The 24,786-nt window shown below is 55.7% G+C and overlaps 2 protein-coding genes and 1 long non-coding RNA gene across 7 annotated transcripts in view; 2 read left to right on the top strand and 1 right to left on the bottom strand.

Annotated features, from left to right (window-relative positions):
- Positions 1–1,193: 1,193 nt before the first annotated feature.
- On the top strand, positions 1,194–6,593 carry PSMB6 (proteasome 20S subunit beta 6). The gene is made up of 6 exons (XM_035137169.3): positions 1,194–1,286; positions 3,919–3,986; positions 4,776–4,907; positions 5,400–5,529; positions 6,084–6,228; positions 6,337–6,593. Exons 1-6 carry the CDS (start codon positions 1,203–1,205, stop codon positions 6,462–6,464), a joined length of 687 nt encoding a protein of 228 aa, XP_034993060.1. The 5' UTR covers positions 1,194–1,202; the 3' UTR covers positions 6,465–6,593.
- A 1,363-nt stretch (positions 6,594–7,956) lies between these two features.
- LOC148684150 (uncharacterized) lies at positions 7,957–9,825 on the bottom strand. Of its 4 annotated transcripts, none has more exons than XR_015946601.1 (3): positions 9,251–9,825; positions 8,814–8,906; positions 7,957–8,547 (listed from the first exon to the last, which is right to left on the bottom strand). It is a non-coding gene; the product is annotated as an uncharacterized LOC148684150 (long non-coding RNA). The 4 variants fall into 4 exon arrangements; XR_015946600.1 differs by having other exon boundaries at positions 7,957–8,550; positions 9,474–9,601; XR_015946602.1 differs by having other exon boundaries at positions 9,474–9,601.
- Positions 9,826–9,908: 83 nt separating this feature from the next.
- PLD2 (phospholipase D2) overlaps positions 9,909–24,786 on the top strand; it is a 28,083-nt gene continuing 13,205 nt past the window's right edge. For both annotated transcript variants that reach the window (XM_088655507.1, XM_035135827.3), the window contains exons 1-7: positions 9,909–10,255; positions 14,551–14,662; positions 14,762–14,889; positions 19,466–19,608; positions 23,433–23,529; positions 23,842–23,907; positions 24,168–24,226. In XM_088655507.1, coding sequence (XP_088511633.1) covers positions 9,941–10,255; positions 14,551–14,662; positions 14,762–14,889; positions 19,466–19,608; positions 23,433–23,529; positions 23,842–23,907; positions 24,168–24,226 — 920 coding nt within the window. In that variant the 5' untranslated portion in view covers positions 9,909–9,940. The remainder of the gene's footprint in view (positions 10,256–14,550; positions 14,663–14,761; positions 14,890–19,465; positions 19,609–23,432; positions 23,530–23,841; positions 23,908–24,167; positions 24,227–24,786) is intronic.

The raw sequence follows: 24,786 nt of genomic DNA, 5'->3' as shown, positions 1-24,786 counted from the left end.
CCTGCGCAGAAAGCCGCCTCTTGCCTCGTATGGGCAGCTCTAGCGCCCACTTCCGCCCTTCCCTGACGAAACCAGGAAATGGCCTCAAAGGGAGGGGGAAACGTAAGGAAATGCTCTTCTAGGACTTCATGCGAAAAGGTCTATGGTCGAGAGGAGGCCAGGTGAACCTCAGAGGTAGGAAAGTGAAGAGTGATGCACCCGATTTCCCAAAACTTCCTCCGAGGTGCCATTTTCTGCTGGGGGTGGAGAACTGCTGCTCAAAGTGGGGTCCTCCTGCAAAAGGGAGAGGGAGTGCAAATCTCGATACAAAGAGTCACCCCCCCCCCCAATTGAAGGTTGGAGGGGGCTGGGAGCGAGTCCTGCAGCTTCGTGCGCTCTTAATAAAATGCGTGTCAGGAGGCAAGATGAGCGGACAGCGAACGACAGCCCTGCCGTGTTGTACCATCAGGGGGGCCAACTTGAATAAAACGTTGGGGGACCCAGTTAAGACCCGCATCGCATAGTCGACCACAGAACACGTTGCACGCATACTAATTGGAATGGCGATGCCCATCAGCACTGGGGTTTACAACAACCCTGCGGTGCAGGCCCACCCTCCCCGCTGCGGGAGTTCGGATGGAGCTGCGGAGGGATCCCGGCCCAAGAGGCAGCAGAGGAGAAGCGACCCCGGACAGGAGAAGGAAGAGCAGGGGAAGCCCTTTCTGGGCTGCCAGGGCTGCCAGCGGGTTTTTTTGGGGGGGTGCCCATTCAAGGCTGGGTGCAAAGAGAAGGAAAAATGAAATTCTGAATTTCTCCTTTGGGAGCAGCAGCTGTGCAATAAAATATAGACTTATAAACAGCCTTTGCTTTTAGGGTGCCTTTCTGGAAGCGCGTGTTGCTTCGCTTTCGCTCGTGTTTTTATTATATGCTTTGTGCATGTTTATGCTATGATCCTCCCCGAGGTACACCATTGTAATACGTAAAACGAGAGAATAAATAAAACCCGGAAAATCGGCGCAGGCGTCCCTTCTACAACTTACAGCTCTGCGGCGTGAGAAAACCCCATCCCTGCGAGAAGGGGGAAGCGCTACGGAACCCGGAAAGTGGCCGCAGATCCCGCCCCTCCTTCCCTGCTCGCAGCTCTACGTGCGCGATTCTCCCGCAAAGCGCGCCCCGCGCGATGGCTCGGCTGTTTCGCGACAGTGTCGTAGCTCAGATCCAAGATGGCGGCGCCGGCGATGCTGAGGCCGAGCGTCGGGATGGAGGCGCGGTGTCCGGACTGGACCCAGCAGGCCGTCACCACCGGGGTGAGTGTGTGTGTGTGTGTGAGAGAGAGAGAATTGGGGCGGGGGGCTCTGTCTCCAGGGAGCCCGCCCCCACAACAACCCCCCGAGGTAGGCCAGGCCTGTGGGAGGGGGGGGGAGCAGGTCCTACCTCCCTTTCTCTGGGGTGGGGAGAAGGTGGGGGTCAGGGTGCTCAGGTCCCTGCCCCGAAGAGGCTGCCCCCCTATGGCTGGCCTGGGAGTCCGCTCCTCGTGGCCTCCCCCAAGGTTGCCCCCTGTCCTGTGTAATGGCGGATTGCTCCCTCCTTCGATGCCAAAGGCTTCGTCGTCCTGCCTTGGAGCAGCTGATTCCCGCATTTCCGGTCTCTCGTCTCCCTCTAGATGGCCTCTGAGGGACCCGCCCCCCCCCCACGTGCCCGTGTCTGAAAGGTTCGCGTGTCTGAGCTCTGCGTAGCCAAGCACAGGCAGGTTTACAAACTCTCTTGTGTGCGTTAGAGGGAGAGATCCCAAAGGGGCCGTCCTGTGAGGCTGCAGTAGATTGTAATGGATTGCTCTGAAGTCCCTTCAGAACTAGATTTAAAATAGTTTTTGCCAGGAAAAAGGTGACCATCCTATCTCTCTCCACCCTGAGCAGGTGGGCTTCCTCCCTGGTAGGCACACACAGAGGACAACTTATCGGTTATTTGTTATTACTGTCTTATTATTGTTATTGTCTTGAAAGATCTACATTGGCTCCCAGTACGTTTCTGAGCACAATTCAAAGTGTCGGTGCTGACCTTTAAAGCCCTAAATGGCCTCGGTCCTGTATACCTGAAGGAGCGTCTCCACCTCCATCATTCTGCCTGGACACTGAGGTCCAGCACCGAGGGTCTTCTGGTGGTTCCCTCGCTACGAGAAGCCAAGTTACAGGGAACCAGGCAGAGGGCCCGGTGGTGGCGCCTGCCCTGTGGAACGCCCTCCCAACAGATGTCAAAAAGGAAAACAACTACCAGACTTTTAGAAGACATCTTATGGCAGCCCTGTTCAGGGAGGCTTTTAATGTTTAATAGATTAGTGTCTTTTATTTTTCTGTTGGAAGCCGCCCAGAGTGGCTGGGGAAACCCCGCCAGATGGGCAGGGTATAAATAAATTATTATTATTATTATTATTATTATTATTATTATTATTATTATTATTTGTATACTGCATGAATGTACAAGATGAGAATGCAAAATGCATAATAAAAATTTGAATGAAACAAAAACAATACTCCCCCCCCAAAAAAAAACACATTTAAAAGCACATAGGAAAGGCCTGGTTGAAGAGGAATGTTTCCGCCCCCTAAAGCAGGCATCCCAAACTCGGCCCTCCAGATGTTTTGGGACTACAATTCCCACCATCCCTGACCATTGGTCTGTTAGCTAGAGTGATGGGAGTTGTAGTCCCAAAACATCTGGAGGGCCGAGTTTGGGGATGCCTGTCCTAAAGGTATGTAAGGAAGGCCTCTTTGCTGCATTTTATATCCTGCCCTTTTTTCCTCCCAGGAGCTCAAGGCAGCATATGCACATGGTTCTCTCTGCCGCCGTCTTCTGTTTTATCCTCACAACAGCTTTGCTGTGTAAGTTGGGCTGAGACAAAGGCAGTGCCTGGTCCCAGGAGACACACACAAGTGAGATTCATGGCAGGGGGCAGAAGTCAAACCCTGGTCTCTCCCAGAGGCCCTGCTCCATCACTGCCCCTGTGGCTATCATCCTTTACCTGTTGGATTTGTTAGCTGCTTTTCCTTGCCCAGGGGAGCCCAAAGCAGCTTACAGCCAAACATATTTGGGACTAAATGCTGTCACAATTAAAGGGGGGGAATAGTGCTGGTTGGTTTGTGTATACCCAAAGCCATTCCAAAGCAAGATGGGTAAAGCAAAATAAGATAAATCAAAGTGAAAATAATAATCAGAGCCTTGCACTCTGTCACATGAAGAAACAGCCTCTTGGAAACCAGCAAGCAGGATCTTGCTGGCCTTTGGAAGCGTTGGTGCCTCAAAAGCCCTCCTTTTAACCATTAATTCACCCAATCCTTTTTTAAAGCTATAATAATATAATAATAATAATTTATTATTTATACCCCGCCCATCTGGCTGGGTTTCCCCAGCCACTCTGGGCGGCTTACAACAGAAAAATGAAATAAAACAATTAAACATTAAAAGCCTCCCTAAACAGGGCTGCCTTCAGATGTCTTCTAAAAATCTGGTAGCTGTTTTTCTCTTTGACATCTGATGGGAGGGCGTTCCACAGGGCTGGCGCCACCACCGAGAAGGCCCTCTGCCTGGTTCCCTGCAACTTGGCTTCTCGCAACGAGGGAACCGTCAGAAGGCCCTCAGTACTGGACCTCATTTTCTGGGCAGAACGATGGGGGTAGAGACGCTCCTTCCTATGCATGAAGAAGCCCTTCCTTTTCCCAACACATACGGCAGCAATGGAAGAAGCTGCAGCTGGTGGGATTTCCTCCTCCCTTTGCAGATTACAATGTTCCCGCATTGCAGGGGGTTGGACTGGATGACCCTTTGGAGCCCTTGCAGCTCTGCAAATCTATGATTCTAGAAAGCCCTCAAGATCTGGGCTTGGCACCCTGGTTGGCCACACAGTCCTTGCTTGTTCCTTACCCTCTTCTTCCCCTTCCTCAGACAACCATCATGGCTGTGGAGTTTGACGGTGGGGTCGTCATTGGCGCTGACTCCAGGACCACCACGGGGTGAGTGGGGGGAAGGGGGGGCTGTCTGTGCCTGAGGAGGTGTTCCCCTCTATTCTCGGGGGGCTGGGAGCAGCATGTCATCCCGGGAAGAATAATAAGAGGAATTGCAACAGCATGAAGCTGGCGCTATTTTGTGAAGGTCCGTAGCTCAGCAGTAGAGCACCTGTCCTGCATGCAGAAGGCCTTAGCTTCATGGGTAGGGCTGAGAATTTCATCTTGCCTGAAACCCTGGAAAGCCATTGCTTAAATAAAAAAGAGAGTTTCAAAGCTTTACTACAAGCAGCCTTAACCTAGTTACATAATAAACATTGCAAAATACAAAGCAACTCATTGCTCTTAAACAGATCAGCAGTGCGGTGAGCCGTTGGTGCCAGACAGTGAGGTCTGAGTTAACGTGAAGCGGCTTCCTTGGGCCCTTTTCAATTCTGCCCTTTCTCCAGAGCCATGAGGACTGGAATCTTGCTCTGACTTGGAGGGTGGGGGTGTAGCTCCGCATCAGAGCCCCTTCATTGCACGCAGGAGGCGCCAGAGTTCAGTCCCCAACAGCAACCCCCGGGTAGGGCTGGGAGAGAGACCCCTTGTTTGGGACCCTTCCGAGCCAGGTCGGGGGGGATGCCGACTGAGTGAGGTGGGTCGTGAGGAGGGGCGCAAGATGCTGTAATAAGACAGCTTCCAGCTTCGTAAAAATGTGTGACTTCCCCTTCCGGTTCTGGAGGTTATAGGCGGCTTCTGGGCCCCTCGGACGCAGCCGCCCGACACTGATGCCAAACCCTTGCCTCCCCCTTGCAGTTCGTACATTGCCAACCGTGTCACGGACAAGCTGACGCAGATCCACGACCACATTTTCTGCTGCCGTTCGGGCTCTGCTGCCGACACCCAGGCCATTGCGGACGCTGTTACGTACCAGCTGGGCTTCCACAGGTACGGAGGGTGGGGGTGCTGGGGGCAGGGGAGGTAGGTGGGGGCGCATCTCTGGCCCCCTGAGCCTGCAGGCCTGCTGGGGCTCCACAGAACCACACGTGTTTTCAACTGGGTGACAAAACTCAGCTCGAAGAAGGAGAGGCCTGTGAACATATTCTCTTGCTGTTCTTGGGGAATGTTATTCCCAGCTCGAGATTCTGCCAAGTCAGGAGTTCACATGGGGCAAGAGGAATCCAGAGACGTGTATCTAATGCTTTAACTTTGGGGAATCATAGAACCGTGGAGTTGGGGAAGGGACCCCCAAGGGCCTTCTAGTCCAGCCCCCTGCAATGCAGATGTTGCCGGGAGGACTGTGCTTACGCACGAAGGCCGCAGAAGAAGCCTTTTCTACACACTAGAGTTGGTGGTGTGGGGTCTGCGTGGGTGACCTGCTTGCTCTGTGTGTGACCTGTATCTCTTCTTCCACCCCCCCCAAAAAAAAACACTGCACAGCATTGAACTGGATGAGCGCCCACTGGTGCACACAGCCGCCAACCTCTTCAAGGAGATGTGCTACCGCTACCGAGAGGACCTCACGGCCGGGATCCTCGTGGCTGGCTGGGACAAGCGCAAAGGGGGACAGGTGAGCGGGGGGCTGCCCCCAAACAAGCAAGGAAGGAAGCCGGCCACCTACCCACCCACAGGGCCAGGCCTGGATCCCCAGCATGGGCAGCCTGTGCTTGACTCTCTGAGCCCTGGTTGGGGGCGGGGGCTGTAACCTCGGTCCAGTATACCTGAAGGAGCGTCTCCACCCCCACCACTCTGCCCGGACACTGAGGTCCAGCGCCGAGGGTCTTCTGGCGGTTCCCTCGCTACGAGAAGCCAAGTTACAGGGAACCAGGCAGAGGGCCTTCTTGGTAGTGGCACCCACCCTGTGGAATGCCCTCCCACCAGGGGTCAAAGAGAACAACAATTACCAGACCTTTAGACGGCATCTCAAGGCAGCCCTGTTTAGGGAAGCTTTTAATGTTTGATTTCTGTATTTTAATGTTTTGTTGGAAGCCGCCCAGAGTGGCTGGGGGAACCCGGCCAGATAGGCGGGGTATAAATAATAAATTATTATTATTATTATTATTATTATTATTATTATTATTAACCTCCGGATTGGCTCATACTGTGTCGTGTCCCCCCCCCCAGGTATACTCTGTCCCCATGGGGGGGATGATGGTCCGCCAGCCCTTCTCCATCGGGGGCTCCGGCAGCTCCTACATCTATGGCTTCGTCGACGCCACTTACAAGCCGGGGATGAGCAAGGAGGAGTGTCTGAACTTCGCGGCCAACGGTAAGGATGCAAAACGGGGGACCCTCTGCCCCTCAAATTGGGTGGGGTGTGTGTGGAGGGGTGTCCCAGTCCTCCTGGGGGGTCCTGCCTCACTCTCCTCTCTTCCAGCCCTCGCCCTGGCCATGGACCGTGACGGCTCCAGCGGGGGGGTCATCCGCCTGGCGGCCATCACCAAGGACGGCGTGGAGCGCAAGGTCATCCTCGGAAACGACCTGCCCCGGTTCTCCACCCTCTGAAAAGCGGCAGGTGGGGTGGGGAGACGCGCCGGGCCTTTGGCAGGAAGCGGGGGGGTTCGGGGAGTCTATATTTTGTTCTGCTGTCAGATTGGTTTGATGCTGCATTAAAATGTGGGAGTCGGAAACAAACCGTCTTTGATGGTTCCTCTCAATGCCCAGGTTTTGTGGGGACAGAAACGGGGGTCAGAATTATTGTTGCGTTTATATCCCACTTTTTACCTGCAAGGAGCTCAAGGTAGCGTACGTGGCTCGCTCTCTGCTCCTTCAATAACTCGCACATTTTCTATATTTTCAGCGTTTTCAAGCTGCCTCGAGTCTTGTTGGGGGGAAGGCAGGGTAGAAATGAATATATAACCATCCCCACGACGAGCCTGCGAGGTAGGTTGGGCTGAGAGGCATTGTTACTGGCACCCAGGCAGCTTCAGGGCCCAGTGGGGAGGATTAAGAATAATAGTTTTTATTATTTGTGCCCCGTCCATCTGCCTGGGGCGCCAGATATGAACCCTGGTCTCTTCCAGGACCTTATCCCGCCCTAACTACCGCACCCCACTGACTCTCCGGTTTGATCTGCCCGGGACTCGTAGTTTTGTGGCATAGTTAAACTGTGGAACTCCCTCCCACAGGAGGCAGGGACGGTTTGTGAGAACAGGATGTTGGACTTGATGGGCCTGATCCCTGCCTCACGTCTTTATGAATTCCTGGACCTTTCTCTGTCCCTTTGAGGCTCCTGGCACAGGAACCCTCTTAAGAGCCCAGCGCCCTGCTCTCCCTGTGCCCTCCCAGGGGCCACCAGAGGGCGCTGGTGCCTGCCGTCCCCTGTGAGGGTGGCTGACTCCGCAGGGTTGCCTGCCTCCCTCCCTCTGCTCCTGCCTGAGGTTTCTCCATCCTGCCCGCAATTGTTCCCAGGCTGTGATTACCCTGGTGAGATAAGGGGTTACGCCCAGCCTAGGAGGAAGGTGCCGCAGGCCTGCCCAGGCTGCCCTCTCCCAAACTCCCCTTTTTGGGGGGGTGGAGACGCAATGCAGAAAACACAGGCCCTTGAACCACAATTTTGGGGCCTGCCGTCCTTTAATTTTCACTTTTAACGGCCTGACGTGTTTTCTTCTCCTCCGCCTGCCTGTTTTGGTGGGTGGGGTGTCTGGTTTCGCACTCGGCCCTTCCCTCTTTCCTGCTCCAGCCTGCCTTCTGCTTGGACCGGGCGGGCTGGGCCCAGCGCCAGCGCTGGAGGAGAGGCGTTGACACGCAAGCAGCTCGCCACACTGGCTGGCCCCCCTGCCCAGCAGCTCAACGTGGCAAAAAGAATTGGGGCCTGCCCCCTCCCTCTGTTTGGAGCCCCAGACACACACACCCCACCTACCCCTTGTAAGCTGGGCCTGGTTTGAGAAGTACAGGAGGGACGGCAGCGGGAGCTTGACTCTCGGAGTCTTGGAAGGGGGCACCATGGGTCATCTAGCCCAACCCTGATTCAAAAAATAAGCATCTGAAACGAGGATGGGGGAGTAACACTTTTTTATTGCTCCATAATTGCTGCTGGGGCTCTGGATCGGGACCCAAGCCTGCAAACCTCTCTACCTCTGGTTACACCCATCTGAGCCCCACAACTAGTCCGCTCCAGTTTGGGGTCGCTGCCCAAATCCTGGCTTGCGTCTGACCCCTTATTTGACCTCCCCATCTTCCGTGTTGGGGGGGGGGTTGGGGGAAGCAGCCAAGCCGCCTCTTCTCATCCAAGTAGCTTCCAACACGCAGGCTGCACTCCGCTGTCAACGAGTTTGCTGGGGGGGAAGTGGGGGACCTGGACCGACCCCCCACCCTTTATCGCCAGCAGTCTCCTGTGGGGCCCTAGCTCCGCCTGCCTGCTCCAGGGACACCTGCTGGGGTGGGGGGAGTGATCCTCCGAAGATGGGAGCTCAGCTGGTCGCTTCCCTCTCGGAGTCCAGCTGGTGGCGGAAGGAGACCCTGGCCTTTCCGCTGAAGTAGGCCCGTCCACTCTGGGAGTCTGTCTCGCTGCTGGTGGACGGCGTGGAGCGTGTCCGAGATGCTGCGGCTTCGGGGGTGTCTGAGGAGGAGGAGGAGGAAGCTGCTGCTGCTGCAGGTGGAGAAGGAGGAGGAGAGGCTCAAAAAGAGTTTGCAGTCCCTGCTCTTCACGGGGTTGGTCTGGATGACCACCTGGGGTCCCAACTCTACAATTTGGTGATTCTCCAAAAAGGCACCCAAGGACCAGGGAAGGGGGGAACACCTGGGATGGAGATCTCCACAACCCTGCCGTGGGGGGTGGACTGCACCTAGGTCAGGAAGACGTCGCCCAAGAGGAGTACAAGGGACTTGGGGGGCCTGGGACACCCTCCTTACCTGCGGGGGGCTCCTTCTCCTTCTTGCTGTGGCGCCTGGAGCGCCTGCCCCGGGGGAAACAGCTGCGGAACTTTGACCCCATCTTGTCGGATCCTGAGGCAGACAGAGAGACGTGAGAGGTGGGGGGGGCATGTGGAACCTGGGGGGGTGCCCTCCCTGCCCACCATTGTCACACCCCTGCAAACATTGAGGATTGCAGAGGTGAATAAGGTAGGGGGCTTTGGGTGGGGAGCACAGAGAGAACCTCAAAGCATCTGTTCCCCCCCCCCCAAATTTTTACAAAGCCCCTTTCACATTTGCAAAGGGCGGGGTTCTGCCTTCAGGGCTCTGCCCCGCTGCTGGCCTCTTTCTCCCCACCCCTACCTCAAAGTAGAGACCCCCCCCCGGTTTCCTTCCCTTTGGCCCTGGTGTGGGGTCTCCCCAGGGTCTCTGCTTACCTGCCCGCGCCTCTCTCGGGCTCCCGGAGTGTCAAGACGGGGAATTTCTCGCCCTGGGTGGGCCAGGCCAGGGGAGCCGCCCCCCTCCCCGCCTCCTTTGGCAAACAGCGCCCGGTACCGCCTCCCTAACGCCCTCCCTCCGACCAGCTGGAGCCTGCGGGGGTGGGGGGTGGGGAAGAAGCACCCCAAATGAACCTGCTCTTCTCCAGCACCCCCGACGCACCTGGAAGCGCGCAGGGCGCGAGACGCCCCTTCCAAGCATCCAAGGAGAAAAGCAGTGTTTTTCGGGGGCGGGAGGGGGGCAGAAAGAGGATCCACCATCTAGGCAGCGGCAGGACAAAACGAGGGACGCCGCCCGTTGCATTGCGCGGGGTTGCGCTGGATGACCCCGGGGGACCCTTCCAGCTCTCTAGTTCTGCCACAAACTCGGGAAAAACAGGTGTGGGGTGCGCGCGCGTGTGTGTGTATGTGTGCAGGAGGAGACCTTGGTAAGCGTCTAATAAAACAAATCGGTCCCTCCTTTTTTCATGGGGGTGGTGGGTGGGATTTCAAAATAAAAAGCAAAAGTGCCCCAAAATGGCCCCGCTGGCCGGGGTTGCGCTAGATGACCCTCCGGGGTCCCGTCCAACTCTGCCGTTCCGAGAGCAGAAAAGCGCGTCTCTGGTTCCGGGAAGCGAAGGCGCTCTGTGCATGCTCAAGAGGCCTCAGCACCAGCACCCCTATTTCGCGAGGGAAGTGGGGGACCTAATCCTGCCCCGCAGCCCGACCTCGGCCTGGCCGGGGTCGGGCGGAAGGGCAGGGACGACGACGCCGACCCTCTGCACATGGCTCGGGGCCCTCTGGGCGGCAGGCGGCTGGGCGGGGCTGGGACGGCCCTCCTTCCTCCCCGGGACGGCCCCCAGCTCCCTCCCCGCTCCCACCGCCGGCCGGTTTCCCAGCAGCTGCAGCAGCAGCGACGGCGCCCTGCTCGCCCCCCGCCGGTCCCTGCAGGTCCCTCCGCCCCAGGTGAGCCGCGGGAAGCGGGAGACAGGCAGACCCCCCACCTGGCCTCCCTCCCCCACCTGGAAATTTCCACGAGGTCCTTCCTCCCTCCCTCCCCACCCCACGGAAAATCCCAGGAGGTCCAGGGTGCTTGCCCTCCTCCCTCCAGGTCAGAAGGGCTCTTGCTTCGGAAAGACCCCCTTCCCCACCCAGGAAAATCCCGAGGCCCCTCCCCTTTCTCTTGCCCCCCCCCCCCGCTCCTTATGACTCGGGATGAGTCAAAATCTCCGCTACTCGGAGAGGAATTTGGCAAACGGGGTTGGGGGGGGTTAAGGCGGTACTTCCTCCTCCTCCTCCTCGGAAACTGAGGCCGGGTGTGTGGGGAGCACCGCGCTTGGGACAGGGGCCCGGACGCCTGGGTTCTTTTTCTGGGGAGGAGCAAGGTGGGGAGGGGGCGTCCTCTCTCTCTCTCTCTCTCTCTCTCTCTGCCCCAGGAATGTGGGCGCGGCGGCGGCAGCGAGCGGATAGGTGCCGGGGCTCAAGCGAGGTTGGGAGGGAGGGAGGGGACGGATCCGGGGGCTCCTCGCACTAAGTCCGGGGTTCTCAGCTGCCGGGGGCCCGAGCGGGTCTGGGTCTGGGTCTGGACACGTGTCGACCTCCTGCTGCTTTTTTGGGGGGGGGGTCCTGAGTCTTTTGATGCATCCCTGGGTGGCAGTCTCTCTTAGCTCCGTAAAGTGCTATTCATTTATGGATCTATTGCGTTTATATCTCAAGGAGGAATCCGTGTTGCCCCCCCCCCCATTTAATCCCCAGAACCACAACCGTGCGCGGTAGGTTAGATTGAAAGAGGCAGGGACTGGCCCCCCAACTCCCCCTCTTCCCCCCCCCCCCCGTGCACCATGGCCGCCGAGTGGGGATTTTACTCTCCCAGAGGCTAGCTCTAACCACTGCACCACGCTGCCTCTATAGTCAGAGCCCCAGGGCACCTACGGTAGCAGCTCCTGGAGCTCGAAGCGGACCACCCTCGCTGCCTCCTTCCAAGTAGACTAAGAGCATAACTCTGAGTCATCATTGCAGGAATCATAGAACTGTAGAGTCGGAAGGGACCCCCAGCGGTCATCTAGTCCAAGCCCCTGCAAATAGGATAGAAGCAGCTGAGGTTTTGGAAGTCCCGGGCTCTGTTGGACCTTACTGAAGTTTCACAACTGGACTTGCAGAGTCAGGGCTTGGTAATCCTCCAACATGCCTAAGAGATCTCTTTCGGTTTCCTGCTTTTGGGGGCCTATGATCCAGACTGGTTCAAGTCAGATGTTTCTCTTTTCTTGGGGAGAGGCAGGTGGCTTTTTGCTCTCTGGCAGGGACCCCCAGAGGTCATCTAGGGGTGGCCAACTCCCAAGAGACTGTGATCTAAAAACTGGAAGTGATCTACCCCCTTTTTTGGGGTTCAGGTTTTTTTAGGGGACCCAAACTTGTTGAGCTTCTTGGGGGGGGAGACGGTGATCTACCAGTGACCTACCACGGATGTCCAGTGATCTACCAGAAGATCACGATCTACCTGTTGGACGTACCTGTTAGTCCACGCTACCCCCACCCCCAGGAACCTCAGCAAAAGAACCCCTGACAGGTGGCCACCCAAACTCTCTTTAAAAACATCTAACAAAAGAGAAAGTCCATCCCTTTCCGAGGCCACAGAATCTTAGAATGGTAGAGCTGGAAGGGGCCTCCAGGGGTCATCTAGTCCAACCCTCCCTGAAATGCAAGAATCTCCAGTTCCCCCCATTTCTGGGCCTGGAAGCAACCTGCATCCTCCAGGCAAGGCCTGGAGGCAAAAGGAGAGCCCCTGCCTGGGGCTGTTGTAATTCTGGGATTCCCAGTTTCATTTCAGGTGGGGGGGGGATACTCTTTTAACCTTCCAGTATGGGGATGTGTCGCTTGGAGGGTGCGGTGCCAGGTGGTGGGTGCCAGGCAAGTGGCACTTCGGCTGGGCTTGCACGCTCCCGAGGTTGCCCAGCTGAGCTCCCAATTTGGAGGGGGGGCAGAAGATCAAGCTAGGTTCCTGCATTACAGGGGGTTGGACTAGATGACCCTCAGGGGTCCCAACGCTACAATTCTATGATCCTTATAGAGAGGGTGAGAGCAGACACCATGCAGTTGAGACTCTCTCCCCTGACATTCCTCTTTCCCCCTCCGAGGGGCTGCTCCGAGTCCCGGCTGCCCTTCACCCCATAGGATTCCTGGGCGGTGGGAGTTTAGCAGGGCCGCAATACCAAGCCCCAAAACAATCTTCCGGCAAAAGACCCAAACCGTTGCGCTGCTCCTAGAGAATTAAAGCAAGCCACTTTACTGCCGTGAAAGGATTTGGGGCCTATTATTTGTCCTTCTCCAAGAGGATTTCGGGGGGCCATCATTGGGAGAAACATTCCTTTGCAGATTTGGGTCCCAAGTCATTCGTTCATTTGTTTAATTGCGTTATCCCACCTTCCTTCTCCAAGGAGCGTGGTTCTCCACCCTGCATCTCAGGGGATCCCCTACAACAGCCCTGTTGGGTAGGTCAGGCTGAGAGAAGGCAGGGACTCGCCCCCAAACCCACAGCCAGGGAGCTTCACGGTTGCCGAGGAGGGGGATTTGAACCCTCGTCTCTCTCTGGTCCCACCGTTGTCTGACACTAACCACTACACCAGGGGTTCCCAACAAAATTTTCTCGAGGACCCCTCATTGAGCCGCTATTGTGACAAGGACCCCCATTAATTCCTAATCCTAAAATTAAAAAGTGAGCGCGCGCCAGGGAGGAGGGAGGGGAATGGAGAAGTCAGGGTACCTGTGCAGTAGCGCACAAATGAAGCCGACACGCGCAAAGCATCTTGGGGAGGTGAGCGTTTAGAATGCGCGCGCTGCCTCTTTGCAAAACAGTAGTGTTTGTAAAGCGCCACCTAACGGCATACAGCAGAACTACTGCCTCTATCTAATTCTAGTTTTGCGCTAGACTCTGCTCATGCAGGAAGCGGCCAAAACAAAAAATCTGTTATCATACGAAATATATTTAATATATTTTTTATTCTAATAGCATCTTGCGGACCCCTCTGGCATAGCTCGCGGACCCCTGGGGGTCCTCGGACCACCTGTTGGGAACCACTGCACTACACCACTCTGCCTCTATCATATAGAGGTTTATGAACTCACACCAGCGCCTTGTCTTAGGCAGCCAGTGCGAATCCTGAAATACTGGTGTTTGAAGGGCCCGATTTACCTGCACAGGACTATATTCACAGTGCATTGCAGTAGTCTAGCCAGGAGGTGACCAAGACATAATCCACTGTGACTTGGTGAACCTATTCCAGGAGCTGGCAAACCACTGCAGCTCACTCCCCACTGCCCCCACGCGGCCCCACATGTGCCCCTCCTCCAGGCAGAGAGCAGCCTCCAAGAGAAAAGCCTGTCCCTCCCAAAAGGAGCCTGTCCAGATGTTACACAGATGATACTGTGCCTCTCCCCCTAGTATCCTACCCACCAATTTGCAGAGTCCTCTCGCATTGGAGAGAGTTGCCTTGCATCAGGCCCATTTCACCCCATAATGTCTGCACAGACTGGCAGCAGCACTCCCGGGGTCCCTGGCACAGCGCAGAGTTGAACTGCGGAACTCACTGCCGCAGGAGGATGGGACAAATTCCTGGAGGAGGAAGGGGGCTGCCTGTCGGGGAGCTAAGTTGGAAGCAGGAAATGCTTCCGAATGCCAGAGGGGAGAGCGTTCCTCTTGCGCTCGGATCCTGCCTGGGGGGCTTCCCTTTGGGGTATTCTAGGGTGCCAGGCTAAGGTGAGGACCCCCTTTGGCCTCTTCCAGCGGCACGTCCCTTCTGCTGTCCTTAATAGACCCTCCTGGCGCAGAGGCAGTCTATCTCGATTGCTAGGTCCTTTGGGACGTTTAGCTGCCTGTGAGGGCAGGAGGCTGGGCCAAGATGGGGACCCCCTTTGGCCTCGCCCTGCGGGGATCCTCGGACATCCTGGGAGAGGCCAGCCTGCCCTTCCTGCCCAACACGTCTGTCCGGCATCCAGACCCGCCTGGGACTAGCGGGAGGGTGGGATGGCCCCCCTTTCCCAGAGCGTGAGTCAGGCGGACAAGGCAGGGTGGGGCAGGAACTGCCTGCCTGTGCACAAAAATTTCCAGCAGAATCAAGGAGAGAGAGGGGGAGAGAGAGAGTTTCCTGTGCTGAAGTGCTTGGAGACGGGAGAAGGCTATACCTTCTTCTCCGGCCGAGAGCCAGTCGGGCTGGCATGAGGGCTTGGACTCCTGGGTTCTTTTTGCTCCTCCTCCCGCACCCCAGCAGGACGGCCCCATGCTGACCTTGGAGCGACCCCACCCTGGCGGGGAGAGCCTGGACGACTCGGACGTGGAAGCGGACGAGAGAGATGGTCTCCGCCGGGACGAGGCGCCAGGTCAGTTGATGATGCACCCCGCTTTCTGTAGATTATGGGTTAGCAGGGGCAGGAGTTTTGGGGTTCCCTAACTGTTCCTGCCTCCCTTGCTGCCCCCAGGTGACCTCAGCCCCTTCCTGGCCGTCTACGAGCGGAAGCCGCTCCGCTCTCAGGGACCCCTTTTCCTTAGGGGGGTCCCCGTCACGGTGCGGGTGGAGAGCGCCGAGAGATATGCCAGCGGTTCCAAGGTAAGAGCAGGGGGCTAGGGGAGAAGTGGGGGGGTGCGTGGGGGCGGAAGGGGCACCCCAAGGCTCATCTAGGCCAACCCCCTGCAAGGCAGGAATCAAAGCAATTAAATTAACAGACTCAGTCAAATGATATATATTTTCCAAAGGCAAGCTGGACTTCCTAATTCAGAACATCAGCTGCAGAGTTTCATATATCTTTTATTTTATTTTTTTCCCTTGGGAGTGGGGGGTGGGAATGGAAAAAAACAGCACAACATCCGTATGGTTTACCAGCCAGCCAACCTTTGGCTTTTGGGAGGGGGGATGATGCCACTGCCTCCCCCTCCCCCTCCCGGTTCTGCTCCAGGGAGGATCCTGCAGCCCTGAGCAGACAAGTCAGAGCTGGGCTTTGGTGTCCCGTGAGTCTCAGGTTACACCTGTGGTGGTTGAGACAAAGAGAATCAGGAGAGGGAGGGAAGGAGCAAATACCCAGTTAGCAAAAAAAAAAAAAAAAAACCACCGACCTTTCTCAAGCACCAAGAGAGCAGCAGCAGCAGGATCAGGCCCGGGGGGGGGGCAGCTACTGTCCTCACAGTGGCCAACCAGGTGCCTCAGTGGGAAACCCGTGAACAGGATTCTAGCGCAAATAGGATTCCCCCAATGCAGGGGGTTGGACTAGATGACCCTTGGGTCCCTTCCAGCTCTACACTTCTACGGTTCTGTGAAACGCTCCCTGACCACTGACCCAGGAGTTGCCTTATTTATCTCTTTGCTTGCTCATTCTTGCTGCGAGAAGCCAAGTTACAGGGAACCATGCAGGGGGCCTTCTCGGTGGTGGCGCCTGCCCTGTGGAATGCCCTCCCATCAGATGTCAAAGAGAAAAACAACTACCAGACTTTTAGAAGACATCTGAAGGCAGCCCTGTTTAGGGAAGCTTTAAATGTTTAATAGATTAATGTAATAGATTAATGTATTTTAATATCCTTCTGGAAACCCAGCCAGATGGGCAGGGTATAAGTAGTAAATTATTATTATTGTTATTATTGTTATTGTTATTATCGATATCCCACCTTTTCCTCCCAGGAGCTCAAGGTGGCCTATACCCAGTTTAATTCCCCATTCCTCATTTAATCCCTGCAACATCCCTGCGAGGTGGGTCAGGCTGAGAGGCAGGGACGTGGCCCCAGGTCACACCCAGGAGGCTTCATGGCTGAGTGCAGGGATTTGAACCCTGTTCTCTCCGAGGAACTCATCCGGCACTCTAACCACTACCCCACACTGTTGCTCCAGTCCCCAATCCCTTTTAGCAATTTGTGAGTGCTTTAACTACGGTACTAAGTAGGCAGTGACTGGCCCCCAAGCTCACACCCGGTGGGACCTCTGTCCAAGGTCCTAGTCCTCAAGGAATCCCAGCAACAACCCCGTGAGGTGGGTCAGGCTGAGAGGTGAGTCCAATGAGAGCTTTATGGTCAAGTCGGGGGATCTGAACCCGGGTCTCTCCCAGGTCCTTAAATTACACTCCCCTCCGTGTAAACGGTCTCCCTCGGGAGGTGACACTCAGGTTTTTAAGCAGTGATTGGGTGACCCCCTGTCACGGATGCTTTAGCTGAGATTCCTGAATTGCAGGGGGTTGGACTAAATGACCCTTGGGGGTGCCTTCCAACTCTACAACGCTATGTTTCTAAAGCAGGTGCCATGCGGATGAGCCGTGGGCATCTCCCATGCAAATCGTATGCAAATAGGCCGTCCCTCCCTTGCCCCGTCCATGTCCATTACGCAAATGAGGTGTACCTTTTGTTGACAAGCTGTTTCTCAACAAAACAAAGCGCTGCACAGATTTCTTAATCAGTCCGCACCGAGAGGCTTGTGGGCATCGAGGAAGCTGAATGTTGGAGGATCCGGGGCAGAAGGAGAAAGGAAGGACTTCTTCACACCGTGCGGAGTTAGACGGTGGAACTCCCTCCCACTGGAGGCAGGGGTGGCCACCAACCTGGGTGGCTTTAAAAGAGGATGAGACCTAGCCAGGATGGCTCTGCCCTGCCTCCTCTTTTGGAAGCAGAGATGCTTCTCAACACCCGTTTCTGGAAACCCTAGGAGGGGAGAGGGGCTCTTGGGCTTCAATCCTGCTTGCCGTTTTCCCATCACAGGCCCTTGGCTGGCCCCTGTGAGAATGCTGGCCAAGAGGGGCCATGGGCCAGACCCTGCAAGGCTCTTCCTAGAATCATAGAATCATAGAGTTGGAAGAGACCACAAGAGCCATCCAGTCCAACCCCCTGCCAAGCAGGAAACACCATCAAAGCATTCCTGACATATGCCTGTCAAGCCTCTGCTTAAAGACCTCCAAAGAAGGAGACTCCACCACACTCCTTGGCAGCAAATTCCACTGCCAAACAGCCCTTACTGTCAGGAAGTTCTTTCTAATGTTTAGGTGGAATCTTCTTTCTCCTGCCTTCATAATTCCGTGTCTTTCATTGACTGGTCGTCTCTCAGCCAAACAGAAACAGCTGTGCAGATTCCCTCCCCCCCAAAATGACCATGTCAAAATCCTTTGCCTGCCGTGGCTATTGGCCATTTTGGGGGCGCTTTGCCCGGATCTCTGGCCTGATCCTGCAACCTGCACCCAGACCTTCCCCCAACGCCTCCCCTTCTGCTCCTGCCACCAACAGCCGTTGCTTCCCCCATTTTTTAAAAAGTGATTTTTATTGTGTTTGTCATCATATGGCTGGCCCCCGTGAGATATATATATAATATATATAATATATATACTGTATACATAGTTTCTTCTGGACTTCCCACCCATCCTTTCCTGATGTTTGTTTGTTTACTCCTTTTCCTTAGCTGTCTCATATCACGTATGTTTGAATTGCCTAGATAGCTGTGGCTTCTCCCTTCCTGAGCTCCTCAATGGACAGGGAGTTCAGTGGGTGCCCTTTGCCAGCAGGCTCTGCCTCTCTGCCAGGCCACTGGGTCTCCTTTGAGGAGGGTGAGGGAGGCCTCTTCCTCCTCCTCCTCCTCCTCCTCTTCTTCTTCCTCCTCTTCCTCTTCCTCCTCTTCTGGCTCCTCCTGACACTGAGCAGAGGCGGCTTGTTTTGCAGACAACAAACCGGCCGGGTCTGGATGCGCCACTAAATAAAGGGGATTGCAAGGGAAAGAGGAAGGAGAATCTGAACCTTATTGGGGGTGGAGGCGGATGAGAAGGAAGACCCCTTTCTGCTTGGTGCGGATTTGACCCGTTGCAGGAGGGGAGGGGAGAGCGGCTATGGGGCTTGTGTTCCGCTTGAAGGTTTGCCTCCATGGGGGCACCTGGCTGCCCTCCCCCCCCCCCCCCGAGAACAGGCTGCTGGACCAGACAGGCCCCTTTGGCCTGATCCAGCAAGATATTCTCGAAGCCCTTCTAGGAGTTTGAGCTTGGGTTTTTTTGTAGAATCGTGGAGTCAGAAGGGCCTCCAAGGGTCATTTAGTCCAACCCCATCATCGGCACCTGTTTTTGGTTTCCGAACACAGAATGTCTCGGAATTGGGTGTGTGTGAAAAGGGGAGGGCAAACGGGAAGGCTAGTGCCATAGCTGGAGGGGGGGCCTAGCTGGGTTTTTTGCCCCAGGTGAAGCCTCCAGAGGGGCATCAGGAGAGCCAGGCTGCATGAGGCCAATGGGGGGGGCCCTAGTCCAGCCTCCTGTTCTCACGGGGGCCAGCCAGATGTCCCTCACGGGACCCGAGTGCAAGAAGAACACTCTTCCTTCCTGTGGTTTCCTGCAACCCCGCATTCAGAAGAATCACTGCTTCCGTCTGTGGAAGCCGAGCCGCACCATAGAGAGCCCTTTCCTCCATTCATTTGTCCGATCCATTTCTCAAGCTCTCCATCCCTGCCTCCTGTGGGCGGGAGTTCTGTAGATTATCCAAGAGAAGGATTTTCTTTTGCGTGTCCTGAATCTCCCACTGTTCAGCTTCATTGGGTGATGGTTCGTGAGCGAGAATTGCCGTTTTCTTTTGCACCCCCCTTCTCTTCTCCTTTTTATTCCTTGGCCTCACCAAGCACCTTTTCTGTGTCCCTCCCCTATCTTTCCTCTGAAGACTATAATCCCCCGATTTCATAAGAAGTCTTGCAGCTCAATATCCGCTTTTCTCAAGGTGCCCTGAGCTGGTTGGCCAAGGCGTTTCACAATTCCTCCGTAACCTTGCAGCAGCGATCCATCTCTCTCTCTCTCTCTCACACACACACACACAGACACCTCGCCGGCAATTTGGCCCTTGACTCAGAAAGCACGAGGGTCTCCTCTAGAGGTGCTCTGGCAGACAGAGAAAAGTTTTCCTCCTCCTCTCTTGCGATACCCAAACTCCTGGTCAACTGATGAAGCTGAATGTTGGGAGGAATTGGGATAGATAAAAGGACTTTCATGCGGCGCAGAGCTAAACTGTGGAACTCCCTGCTACAGGAGGCAGCGATGGACGCCCTCTTGGATGGCTTTAAAAGAGGATGAGACCTCCCATGGCCATCTAGTCCAACCCCCAGGGTTGGGGGGTGGGGAGAAGAATTTGTCGGGCCACCACAAAGGGTTCATTGTGGTGATTTCAGCTGCTGGCTTCTCTCTCCTGGGCAGGTGCGGCCAAACACGGTATACTCCTTGCGCCTGACGCACGGCGAGTTCACCTGGACGATGAAGAAGAAATTCAAGCACTTCCAGGAGTTACACAGGGATCTCATGAGGCACCGGATCTTGATGAGTTTCCTCCCTCTGACACGGTGAGGAGAGAATCTGCACAGGCGAAGGGTTCTTAATTTTATTCATCTATTTATTCCATAAAACACACACTGCGCTCGCCTGCTTGTTGTTTTTTTCCCCTAAACCCTCGGAGCAGTTTACAAAACGATAAGGTTATCAGTAATAGCAGCATTCAAAAGATAAAATCAGCAATAAAGGAAAAGCAGATTAAAAGGTACCCTGGCAGTCTGCATGTCTGGGCAGGCTTGTGTAAACAAGGGATGTTTTTAGCAGGCGCAGGGGGAAAAGAACAGGGCCGGCACTTGCTGGGTCTCAGGTGGCAGGGAGTCCCAAAGGTCAGGCGCTGCCACACAAGTTATTACAAATGCAGAACTGGTATTGTGTAGCGCCTGTAGTATTTATTTATTTATTGAATTTACTAGCTGGCCCGGCCACGTGTTGCTGTGGCTCAGTCTGTTAAATGGACCCTCGAAGTCCCACTTCAGACTCCCCTCACCTTCAGAGCCCCCCTTCATTTTGCTGAAATGTTTTATGCGTGTTCTGTTTACACAGGCTCATCCCTGTGACTCCCCCCACCCTCTTCTGACCCATGAGTTATCCCGTCCCCTCCTCCCCCCACCTCCAGCCCATCCCTGTGGTTGTCCCCACCCTGTCCTGACCCATGAGGTATGCCGCCCCCTCTTCCCCCCACCCCCAGCTCATCCCTGTGATTGGACCCACCCTGTCCCGACCCATGACCTATCCCGCCCCCTCCTCCCCCCATCCCCCACCCAGGCGAGTCCCCACCTCCACTCAGCCCAGTCTGGAAAGCCAAGCCGAGATGCTGTGGAAAGGGAAGCTTTCCTAGGTGCAGTACCACTGTAGCCGTCACTAGAGGGCGCTGTTTTGCAACATCTCCTGTGCTCCCAGCATGCACTTGAGGGTGATTTGTGAGTTCTGGAACACGGGGGTTTGGGGTTTTTACATGGCCCAGGTGTGACATTTATCTACGCAACCTGTATATGGTCACTCTCATATTCGCTTTGGATGTTGTGTCAAAATGTGAACGTAATCGGTCAAGCGGTTTTGGAGAAAAGTGGACACCCACCCACATGCCCAGTTTAGATAGATAGATAGATAGATAGATAGATAGATAGATAGATAGATAGATAGATAGATATAGTGCCAATTCTGACTGGTGGGGTCCGCATCCTGCACCAACTGCAGTTTCCGGATCAAGGGCAAGGGAAGCCCCACAGAGAGTGCATTGCAGTGGTCCAGCCTTGAAGCCACCAACACATTGCAGGGGGTTGGACTAGATGACCCTCGGGTCCCTTCCAACTCTACAATTCTTGGGATTTTAGGAACCACGCTTTCCCTGTCCAGGAACAGCCATAGCTGTCAAACCAACCGCAGTTGGTAAGAGGCTTTGTCCATCTGTTGGTGGATCTGCTGCCTCTGTTTGTGTGTCCAAGCCCATTGTGGCTGGACTTGGTAGCCAAGTGATCTTTCCCAGTAGCCCAAGCGGAGAAGCCAGGTGGGGCCAAAACGGCCACTGGTGTTTTTCAGCAGGGATATTCAGTCGCATGAGAAGGAAGTCAGAGACTCGAGCTCAGGATTTGTCTCGGGTGTTGGGCGTGTCAAAACGGTTTTCCGGAAACGCCTAACCTGCTGCGGATTCCACAGTTGTGGTTGTTTAATTGCATGCATAAATATTTATTGTTGCTATTAATTTTGAAACAAAAGAAAGAAAGAGTAATTATAAAATTAAATTGTGAGGTGTCACAGCCTGGAAGGACTAAAGTGCAGGAGGCAGAGTTGGCCCCCAAACTGGATGGCTTTCAAAAAGGACTGGACTTCCTTTATATTATTCTACGATAAGCAAACTTTCCCCTTGCCAGAGGGGCTTTCCTTCTTCCAAGGAGAACCGAGGGGATGCTGAGCAGGGGCCACATCCCTCCGGAAGCCCCAGAGTCCTTCGTCAAGCAGCTGAAGAGGTTGAGCTGAGTTAAACTGTGGAACTCCTTGCCACATGAGGCCTCCAACTGGGGTGGCTTCCGAGAGGATGAGGCAGATTCTGGGAGGAGGAGAAAGAGGAGGAGGAGGAGGAGGAGGAGGAGGAGGAGGGGGCTAGCAATGGCTGCCAGCCCCTGGGGCTATGCTCTGCCACAGCAGGAAATGCTGCTGAATCCCAGTTCTTGGAAACCGCAGGAGGGGAGAGCAGCTCTTGTGTTTGAATCCTGCTTGCCAGTTCCCCACAATGGGCACCTGCTTGACCCCTATGAGAACAGGATGCTGCTGGGCCACTGACCTCATCCAGCAGGTGTTCCCTTTATGTTCTAGAGCAGGGGTGTCAAACTCAAATTCATCGGGGGCCGCATCAGCAGTTTGGTCACCCTCAAAGGGCCGGTTGTGTCTGTAGGACTATGTGTCCACTCTTTATTATCATAAATTATTGTCACTGCATTCAATTATTACTGTTTTTTGTAATAATGTAAGCTCATTCCCGCCCCCACGCGGATCACATTCCTGCGTCGTGGCGCGTGTGTGGGAGGGGATGTAAACGAGGGAAATTTGAACAAAAGGTGGGGATCGACGGCTTCCGGGGGGGGGGGGGCTCAACTAAACCTTCGGCAGGAAGGAGAAAGCCACTGCTGGGATTAAAAACCTGCAGATGGAAAGAGGGCTTCCCTCTCCCGTCCTGCACACACCCAAACCCCGCTAGGCAGGATGCCACATGCTGCAACCCACCCCATGCTTTGGAGAGGGGCAGGAACATGCGGTGCAGCGCCAACTCCCTGCTTTGCTTTTGCATCCTCCCTCCTCAGCGCCAGAGTCCCTTCCCCTCGCGCTGAGGGAGGGCAGCGGATTTCCCGAGGAGGAAGGCGGCGGCAGCCCCAGCGGACATGCATCTTCGCCTCAGAGCTGCTCTTCCCCCCACCGCCTTCCCTTCGCCGCCGCCTCTCCCTACCGGGACTGCAGGCAGAGGAGGCTTGAAAACGTCGTCGTCCCCCCCCCCCGAAAAAATTCCCCTCCCACCTACTCAAACCGCGAGGCGACTCCATCTGGAGCCCTACATCACGAGGGGCTGAGAGGAGGCAGCGGCAGAGCGGGAAGAGCAGGAACCCGTGCCGTCATCGCCGCCTCCCTCCCGGCCGCCCCCCGGGGAGCAGCTCCGCCGGAACTGAGAGGGCAAAGGGCGGCTCGGGGGTGGGGGGCAGAGCAAAAGCCAGGCACCCTCCCTAGTGTCTATGAGGAGAAAACGGGGGAAGAGGGAAGAGAAACCCGGCTCCATCAAGAGAGCGGCTGTTGCGCTTCGCCTACTTCCCCCTCAGGCTCACTCCGCGTCCCTTTCGCCCGCTCGCTCGCCCACTTCCCGGATGCAGCCGAGGAGAGGAAGGGAAGCGGCGGGCGGCGGCTCCCCAGTGCCGCCTCACTCGCTCTCGGAGACAACAGCAAAGCCCGCCAAAAAAAAATCCAGCGCTGCTCCGTCCCAGCAGCAACTTTGCCGGCGGCGCCTGTAGGGCTTTCCTACCTCCTCGGCGGGCTTCCTCCTCCTCCTCCTGCATCTCACTTCCCCGTCTGGCCGCTGTGCCACCGCCTCCCTCAGCCTCATTCAAAATTGAAATTCCCTGGCCAAGGCCGTCAGCGCGGCTCCAGCGCCCCGGCCTCCGCCTGCAGCCCCGCCCCCAGTTTTGACCCTTGGCCAATCGCAGGCTCCAGAACTACTATCAGCGGTTATTGTCGGCGGCGGCTACGCGGGCCACATGACGAGGTCTGGCGGGCCGGATTAGGCCCCCGGGCCTTGTGTTTGACACCCGTGTTCTAGAGCATCATTTGTCGCCTCTCTCTCTCTCCCGCCCAGGTTTGCCGCACTGGGTTCTCGGTCCGAAGGAACAGTCCTGGGGTTGCCCTCTTTGCCCCACGGGGGGGAGGTGTCCCGGCGCCCATCCAGCAAACAGGTTTGTGGCTACGGCATGGGTCTGTGTGCATGTGGGGCAAGGAAGGAGGAGCGGAGAGAAAGAAGCGTGTTCGGTGGAACAGGAAAGCAAAGCAGCAGCGCCACCTGCTGGGCAGCTCCAGGAGTCACCGCACAATGCCCTTCAATGCGTTTGAGGGCTTTTCAATTAACGCCTAGGCCCTTAGTTTGCAAACAGCGGAAAGGAAAAGGAGGAAAGCATTGGCCTGGCTGCTAAGCGGTGACACACGGTGAACTGGGGTTGCGATATCCCCAACAACCCAAGGCAATGGGTCTTCTCGCTTGTTCCTTGCAGAAGCAGCTGGAGAATTACCTCAACACTTTGCTGGAGATGAACGTCTACCGCGACTACCATGCCATGGTGATGCCCCTTTTCTCTGCCACCCGCCTGTGCCAGGAGGGAGGGTGTCCTATTTTCTCTGGGGGGGGGCAGAGGGGCCCTTCCCCTGGGCTCCCTTTCCCTCTGCTCGCCTCCCTGAGCTGCGCATTCCCCCGATACGCCAGCCGCCTTCTTCCTAGAAATGCGCAGGCGGAAGGGCCCTGGTGGGTCATCTAGCCCAACCCCCTGCAATGCGATTCCCGGCGCTGACTGGTGCTTTTTTTCTCTCTCCTCTCGGGCAGGCAGAGTTCCTAGATGTGAGTCCGCTCTCCTTCATCCCGGACCTGGGACCGAAAGGGCTGTGAGTGAAGTGGGGTCCTGGCTATGTGTCTGTGTGTGTTTCTGCCTGCCCCCTTGGCATGATCCTGCAAGGGGGCAGAGAGCCTTCCCTCCAGTGCCTGCAAGGACCCCTGACAGGGGAGAGGTTTGGGGGCTCCTCTGGTGTGAGGGACAAGGGATACAGGGAAGTCCCTCTGACATCTGGCATCTAGCCCAGCTGTTTGCGAGCGTTCTATACCAATGGATATTTGGCGCTTAGGTGGCGAAACGGCTTCTGGGAAGCTTATAAAATTAACGTGCAGAAGGGAGCAGCCACATCAAAGCATGAAATTCAAATATAGTAAATATACCACTTGAAAGGTGTAACTTTTAAGAGAGTTAAGAACCAATTTCGACTAAGCTTCTGGCAATGGGAGCCATTAGATCAGGCCTCCTCAAACTCAGATCTCCAGATGCTTTGAGCCTGACCTGCAAGCTAGGGATCATGGGAGATGTAGACCGAAAACACCTGGAGGGCCGAGTTTGAGGAAGCCTGCATTAGATGGGGGAATGGCCTCCCTCCCAAGGTGGTGGTCTCTCCAT

Source organism: Zootoca vivipara, chromosome 12 (genome assembly GCF_965207765.1).
Source record: "Zootoca vivipara chromosome 12, rZooViv2.hap1.1, whole genome shotgun sequence".
NCBI classification, from domain to species: domain Eukaryota; kingdom Metazoa; phylum Chordata; class Lepidosauria; order Squamata; family Lacertidae; genus Zootoca; species Zootoca vivipara.
This window is presented reverse-complemented; position numbering and strand designations above follow the sequence as displayed.